Source organism: Mesocricetus auratus, unplaced genomic scaffold (assembly GCF_017639785.1).
Source record: "Mesocricetus auratus isolate SY011 unplaced genomic scaffold, BCM_Maur_2.0 Super-Scaffold_100018, whole genome shotgun sequence".
NCBI classification, from domain to species: domain Eukaryota; kingdom Metazoa; phylum Chordata; class Mammalia; order Rodentia; family Cricetidae; genus Mesocricetus; species Mesocricetus auratus.
Window position 1 is genome coordinate 9,845,407 of NW_024429199.1, and position 8,204 is coordinate 9,853,610.

General features: G+C 39.0%; 1 protein-coding gene across 1 annotated transcript in view; it reads left to right on the plus strand.

Moving 5' to 3' along the window:
* Nus1 (NUS1 dehydrodolichyl diphosphate synthase subunit) overlaps positions 1–6,811 on the plus strand; it is a 28,054-nt gene extending 21,243 nt beyond the window's left edge. The window contains exons 4-5 of the mRNA XM_040758190.1: positions 1,900–1,999; positions 4,220–6,811. Coding sequence (XP_040614124.1) covers positions 1,900–1,999; positions 4,220–4,310 — 191 coding nt within the window. The 3' untranslated portion in view covers positions 4,311–6,811. The remainder of the gene's footprint in view (positions 1–1,899; positions 2,000–4,219) is intronic.
* The last annotated feature ends 1,393 nt before the right edge of the window (positions 6,812–8,204 follow it).

Here is an 8,204-nt window from a genome sequence, read left to right on the forward strand (position 1 = left end):
TTCCCATAGGTATTTTAAACACATTGCCTCAATTAACCTTTACTTGGGCCTCCGGATTATATTGCTCATATTATCATTATTTATTGTGATTATCATGCCATGAGATGGGAAAAGGACACATGACAAAATTACCAAGCTAGTCAGAGGTTCATCTAGGCTTAGCAGTTTTCAAATTCTGCACTTTATATTTGTGAAGCCACAGAGAAGTTGTACTTTATAATTTGGAGTAGTTTCTTTTAGCTATACTCCAATGGCATATCTTTGTGTGTGTGTGTGTGTGTGTGTGTGTGTGTGTGTGTGTGTGTGATCATTTTTCCTCTCCCCTAGTTCCTCCCAGATCCTTCCCACCTTTCTACCCACCAGACTTTATGTTCTGTCTCTTTAAAAACAAACAAAAACAAACCAAACAAGAAACACACACTTTAAAAAAACAACCTACCTATTAAAAACACAAAAATGAAAATCAAAATAAACAAGTGAAAACCAAAAATTGCCCAAATAAGCCAGATGTGGCAGCACACCTTTGATCTCAGTGCTCAGGAGGCAGAGACAGCGGGGCTCTGAGTTTGAGGACTATCTGGTCGACATAAAGAGTTCAAGGACAGTCAGAGCTGCATAATGAGACCCTGTCTTAAAAAACAAGAAAACCCAAAGCTGAGGTATACACACACTTTTAAATCTAGGTTACATCAATGAGAGAGAAGTGGTGTTTGTCTTTCTGAGTGTGTTGTATTTGTTCGACAGGATTCCCAGTTGCATATTTCATGTATTTTAGTCTGGCTATCTATATCCATCCATCTAGGTTTAGTGGTCATCCAAGGACTTGCACACTAGCTGTGCTCATACACCTGAAGATTCTGGCTTCAGGGATCTGTGCATGGCATTGGAAAGTTGCATTTTAAGTTGATACCATTCCTCAAGTGGTCTTGGCCCTGTCTTTACACTAGGTTTTTTTTTTCCTGTCCTGTCTTTTGTCCCTTCACATGGGTAGTTTGCCACTCAGTCGTAGCTGTAGGATTTTATGTGAGCCCGTATTTCCAGGACCTTCCTGTTAAGCACCCAGACATGGAGCCTGTATCCTCAGATAAGTGCAACTGCGTGATCCACATGCCCCCAAACCCTTGAATTCCACAATTGTAGCTAGCAAACTGTGGACTTCTTTTTCTGCCTGCTGCCTGTCCCTTCCAGTTCTCATGTCTGTCCATACCATTGGGCAGTAAGAAGCAAATCCTCTCTTTAAGTGTTCTTTGCAGTTGATTGGGGTTGGAACAGTCCCAGACAAGAAGATCATACTCTTGGTGTTGATGTTCTTAGTTGAAACTCTTAGCTGGTTTTAATTTTTGTTTTTTTAAATGGTAATTCCCTGACTTTGACCAGTATCCACTGCTCTTAAAAGGCTGTTTTTGTTCAGTTATTTTAATACTTTTCTTTATGGAAAAGATCTGTTTACTTCACATCAGGTTCCCCTCTCTCTCTAATTGCTTTGTAGGTAGCAGTGGGTCTGGTTTCAGCATTTATGTGTCTACCATAGACTTTAAAGGGACTTAGTCATGGAAATGATGCATATTACTGCTGGATGGGTCTGTAATCCAGTCTCCCCCTGCTGTTTTCCTTTTGGTTGTGGTGTTGGGGACTGAACTCACAGCTTTTGCTCTCCTGTCACTGCCCTCATCCTGTCTTGATCTCTTTATGTGTCACTGAAGAACTGTTAGTGCACAGGTCTCTTGGATTATAGTCCTAGACCTCCCGAGTATTCTTTGTCTTTTTTTTTTTTTTAAAGATTTGTTTTTATTAAAGCATTCAGATATGGCTTCAGAGAACAGAACAGGAACCCTAAGAAGCAACTTAATTTGTGTATTAATGGTCCGTGCTAATTTTATGTTTGTCTTTATTCCCAAGGTTCACATGGTTTCCCTGATCCTGATTTAGTGTTGAAGTTTGGTCCTGTGGACAGCACATTAGGCTTTCTTCCTTGGCAAATCAGATTGACTGAGATCGTGTAAGTAAATGCAAGTGTGTTGGTTTTGTTCTTTGATCCCAGCACTGTACTAGATCTAATGACAGTACCTCATCTAATGGCAAAATAAGGGCCCGTGGATGGAGTGGACAGTAAGTATGTGATTGTGTAGATGTTTGGTGTTGACATTAATTATCTTAGAGGATCAGAAATGAGTGATATCTGAGTGCTGGAGTTGTTCCAAAGAACAGGTAGGAATCCACTCAGGCATCTGATACTGATAGAAATTTTGTGTTATAGTAATGGCAGGAAACATAGTGAGTGGTAAGGAAGCAAAAGAAAACGGTGATGTCTAAAGACTAGGGAGCGGGCCCTGTTGGGGGAAGGGTGGATGACATGAGGGGTCGAGGGCTTCAGTCTGGATGGTTAATGACAAAGTGAGGGGCAGACTGGGAGTGGAGACAGGTGGACCCTGAGGTAGTACAGGAATGGTCATTTTGGGAGGTTTATTTGGCTGCTATGGCTGGAGCTGGTTTGGAGAAAGGATAAAGTAAAAGGACATTGAAGGGCCATGCTGTGATCTTGGGAATGTGAAGGGAATGAGTTGCTTATGTAGAACAGGGCTTCCCAACTTCCTAAAATGGCCAGAAAAGAAATACGTTAGGTCTTTCGGGTCATGTAGCATCTTTCTACTTAACTAAAATTTGCCCAGCTTAGCAAGTTCAGTGAAGTAACCACAGACAGCACACGGACAAATAGGAACGAATGTTATTTGTAAAAAGAAAGTATTAACTTGGCAGGAGGAACAGGAGGTCAAGGCCAGCCTGGGCTATGTAGTGAGTTCTGGACAAGCCTGAGCTACCAAGAGAAACTTTGTTTAACAAATAAGCAAGACAGATTGTTATTTGTTGACCCCTGATTTAGAAGAAAAGAGAGTGTTTTGTTTTGTTTCATTTTTAAAAATTTTCCCTAGACAGGGTTTCTCTGTGTAGGCTGGCTGTCCCACAACTCACTCTGTAGGCCAGGCTGGCCTTGAACTCACAGAGATCTGCCTGCCTCTGTCTTCCAAGTCCTGGGATTAAAGGCATGCACCACCACCTGGTTAATGTGTTAGTTTTTAAAATGGGCATTTTGATGTAGAGTTGAAGATTTAGATAGCAGGTAACACAGATGCCTAGCACACTACAGGTTGCCCATTGTACCTGTGTCTATACACCTGTCTTAGAGTTCATATTTTGTTGAATTTTGTCTGTATTTTCATTCCCCCAGCAGACTAAGAACTTCTTGATGCTAAAATGAGCATGCCTCTGAGGGTAGCGGCACAGTGCTTGGAGACTGGGGGATAGGGCAGTTGATAGTGTGTGGAAGAGGACATAGGGATGTTGGAGGGTCCCCTCCCCCTATTTATTTTACCTCCCAGCCTGGGATGTTGGAGTTTTAAGGGGGATGTGAATGCCATGAAATATTGTTTGAATAAAAAAAGACAAGGTTGGCAGCAGACATTATTTTCATTTGATGTTAAGAGAGTAGAAAGAAAACCTGGGCCACTTTCAAAATTCCTGACAGTTTGAGGAAGGAAATAAAGAGCTGTAGTGAAAGAGAACCATAGGTCAGGCAGGAGTTCTTTTGTGTTACAGTGTGTGTGTGTGTGTGTGTGTGTGTGTGTGTGTGTGTGTGTGTGTGTGTGTGTGATGTGACTGGAACTCTGAATGTGGCTTTTGTAATCCGACTGTGTTTGGCCCTTACTGTTTTGAATTTCCAAACCTCATTATGAAGCTCTTTAAAGTTGAGGGCTTTTTCGTATCGATCTTTGAAAATTATTGGCGTTCCCTGGTCCTGTGTTCATGCTGCCTTCCTCACGCTTGTCTTCATGCTGTAAATGCTCCCATGATAGTTGGTAGCAGTGGGTTGCACATGAGTCACTGGCTGCTCACTGTATGTATCGTTGTGCGGAAGTGCGTGCAGCTCTGGCGGAGGCTACGCCTGGCTTCCACTGTTAACGTACTGGCTCCAGTGTGACCATGCAGCGTTCCTAAAGTGAATTTGAGTACATTATTAGTACATAGAGCTTTAACTTTAACATAGGTGTTTGCATTAATAGATTGTGAGCAGTTTTGCTTGAGCTGCCTCACAGTGAGTTTGACTAAAAATGTAGCTGTTCTGCGTATAATTTATGTTTTTATTCCCTTTACTTCCTTCTGCATATGACCCTCCCCCATGTTGTAGTATATCATCTAATCCCCCCCCCCGTTTTCTTTTCAGCTCTTTGCCTTCTCACCTGAACATCAGTTACGAGGACTTTTTCTCCGCGCTTCGCCAGTATGCAGCTTGTGAACAGCGTCTGGGAAAGTAGTGGCTTCTGGTTGCATAACAGGATTTCAGGCTTTTGGAGAAAAGGACCCAATTGACTCTGATGTTTACAAAGTACCTATAAAACCTTGTACACACCTAGTTCATATTCCTCATAATTTATCAACAAACACAAAAAAGTGTCTTACTTGAGAGTGAATGAGTGTGTGCGTGTGTGCGTGCATGTGTGTATGGAAATAAACTTATAAATGGGGCGCATCGGAGAGTAGAGTCCATAGACCTTCAGTTGAAGCAAGCAGCGGCCGTGTCTTAGGAACTGAGACTTGAGATGGAAAGGCTTCAGCTCCTGCTGCTCCTCTGTTTGTGTGGGGAGTGGAGGGGTGAGTAGAGAGAGCTGGGGGAGGTTGTTTGTGGTGGGAGAGGATCATTTTTGTTCAGTCTTTCTTAGTGACCAAACTTTAATTTTTAAGAATAATATATTGACTTACTAGTGGAAGTATTCTTATTGTGAGGGACAGTCAGAGGTTCTGGATTGTTCCCACGGTGGAAGCTTGCTCACCTGAGGAGCAAAGGCAGTCTCCTCAGCTTTCCGTCCATTTCATTTCTGCGTTATAGTAAACTGGGACTTGAGAGCACTGGTCTGCTGTCTGGTCTGGGTTGTAAAGATCATTTGAAAAAAAAAGAAGTCTTACAGCATTGAAGTACAGAATACAAAAAATTTTAAATATTGAGTTAGGCGGTTGAAAACCAAAAAAGTGAATAAATGATAATCTTAAAGATGGAAAATTTCCTAAGAGGACAGTTTTGATTTCCTTGTGTGATGAGTAGTATGCTATATAGTGTCCAAACCATTAAAAAAAAGTTTCCATTAACTTTTTATTTAAAACATTTGAGAGAAGTTAACCAAGGCAGCTTTTTACCTCAAAAGTAACCTGCTGCTCTCTCGAGTGCTCCAGTAAATCTCAGTGATGACTTTGCATAATGATTAAGTAGGTGGAGGCCTGTATTACCAAAACCTGTGAGCATAGTTTAACTTGATCTTCTGTGTTCTCTTGTGTTCTAGAGAACAGCACTGCTTCTGACAGAATTGTATTCTTGATAATGTTTCATGTTTTTCCACTGATAATCTTTGGATAGAAACCATTCTTTATATTTGATGGACAGTTTTCAGAAAACTTTATCAGCAAGTATACAAGAGTCGTGTACATTTAGAATAGAGCAGTTTAAATACAAGGCCTCAGAAATCTGAAAAATAGCAAAGAACCTGGGTTTGGAAAGTATGGTCTGGAATTACCTGTCAGACTCTGAAGAATACATGTTTCAGCTTTGGATTACAGACCCCATTTATGATTTTTAAAATATACTTGAAATAAAATGATTAAAATGAATTTTGGTCCAGTGACATTACTTTGCACTTCAGTTTTTTTGTACAAAATTTTAAAGTTTTAATTTATTGCCAAAAATTTGTGTGAAGCCTCAGTGTATTTAAAGGTTATTAGAGAATTCCCCATTTCTGTTCCCCTGTACTGTGATCTGTGTTCCTCTGGTTTTATTCCTCTACAGGGGGAGGTAATTTAAGGCAGTTTAACACCTTTTGTAAACATGAGAGGTATAAATACAGATCTTCTGGGGGGTATGCACAGCTTTAATGAGTTAAATTTTGGGCTCAATTGAAATAAGGGAATTCAAGGTTTGCTAAAACAAAGTTTGCCAAATTGCCCTTTGCAATAAAGCAAAAATCGTAAAGCATTGAGTTATTATACTTTCTTTCTTTCATAGTATAGCACAACAAAACAAATCCATAGCCTATGACCCAAGTCTGTTTTGTTCTTAGAAAAAAATTGCTTAAGAAAGTTAAGGATTTTGAATTTAAATAAAGGCATTCAGGAATCTTGTTACTTGAGGTCAACTGCTAATGCCACCTCCACAACTTGAATAGCTCTGGTCATTTTCAGTTTCTGCCAAGGTCATCACAAGTTAGGATATCATCAAAACTCCCTTTGCACTTCCAAGGAACTTAGTGTCTTCATATGTTTTAAGTTGTTTCTTCTTGACACGCTCCACAATGAGAAAGACACCAAGTAGAACCTACTCAACAGATGGCATGGAGCATATAAAGAAGTTGGAGCGATTAACTCCATTCTGAAGTCTGACTGTAAATTGCTCTTTGAAACGGACTGGTTAATGTTTGAACTTTAAAAGCTGACTATTATAATGTGAATAGTAAATTCTGGTATATTGTGACTAAGGCTTAATAATGCCTGTTTTTAACAATAAAAATGTTCCAATATTAACAGTGCCAAATACACTGTGCATATCTATAATTTACCATTTGAATGTATGTTAATTAGCTACTCCCTTCTGTGTGATGGTCCCATGCTTGGTGTCAGTGAAGCCCTTGTGTCATGCCTGTAGATTTTGGCAACATGTAAATAATATGTACAGCAAGTTTTTATGATTAAGGAATCAAATTTATTGAATTTTATTATTGAAAGTTGAAACAATGTATGATCAAAAAATCAATAAAAGAATATACTCTTTTCACGGACTGTAGTATTATGTGAATGTTACATTTAGTCTATACAGTTAGGAATTCTGAAGTGCAATAAGAAACTGATGACCAGATAGCAATCTGTTTTTAGATAGCATGCTCTTGATTGGAATGGATTCTCATTTTTACCAGGTTAAATATTTGCAATCTCATGTTTACTTTTTATTTAGTACTACAGTTAGATTCAGCTTTGTCTTGTTGAGATTGTCAAGTTACATACTAACTAAAGGCTGAATTTTCCCCGAACATAGGAATAGTAACTTAAAAAAAAAAAGTATGTCATTTTTTTAAGTACTTTAAATGAAAGTGATGTCTTATGCAGCATAGTTTTCCTTTTCTATTAAGAGCTAATTGTAAGACAGCTGTGTATGCAGAGTTTTCATCTAAATCCAGGGCCCACCAAAGGTTATATTTTAACTCTTGTTAAAATAGGAAGTGCATTTAACAAAAGTGACTGTAGGTGACCTTGTTGCACAATGGTAGAGCATCTGACTTGGACAATGACTGGGGTAGTTTGGGGAAAAACACCAAGGGCACGTGATAGCAGTTTCCCAAGATTCTAATCAACATCTGTAAAGCAGTGAAAATTGTGGAAAAGGAGGATATGAAAAGAATTTGAGGGTTAACATTTATTATAAAGACCAATAAAATTTAAGAAAATAAAAAGATTCAGGGAACTCAAAGGGAGACCCATCCCCCAATTCCATTTTTGGTGACAGTCTTCCCTGAACCTTTTTCCGAACTTTTACTTTAAAATGTCTTACTATATCTGGCTTAATAAAGAGATTGTTTTAAACTATACACTTAGAATTTGAGTTTTTCTGTTGAGTATTTGGTTATTTTGTTGATATAAACAGCTATGTGGAAAAAGACAGTCCACATTCATTTTAATGAGTATTTAATCTTCATCCAAATTCTTTGTGTTTATTTTTTCTTTCCTATAGAAATTTAGGGATTATAAATTGATCTTAGCATTGCATAGAAAGGATTTGAAATATGGAAGGTAATCCCAGGTTCTTTGTTGTTGACAACTCCTTCAGAACTAGTGGTTTAAGTTGCTATTAGAAAGACAAAGTCTAGGACTTGGGAAAGAAAAGTGAAGATGGGTAAGTCAGCTCCAGTCTCTAGAGGATGGGTAAGTCAGCTCCAGTCTCTAGAGGATGGGTAAGTCAGCTCTAGTCTCTAGAGGATGGCTAAGCCAGCTTAAGTCTCTAGAAGAAGATGGGTAAGCGTCAGCTCGGAGTTTGTGGTCTTTCAAGGAATATACCCATTGTGACGTGTAGCTGTATCTTGTATGGGTTTGGTTGTAGGAGTCTGTTATAAATAGAGTGTTAGTTAATCCTTAGTAACAGCTGTGCAGGATTATATTAAATTTACTGTATTTAA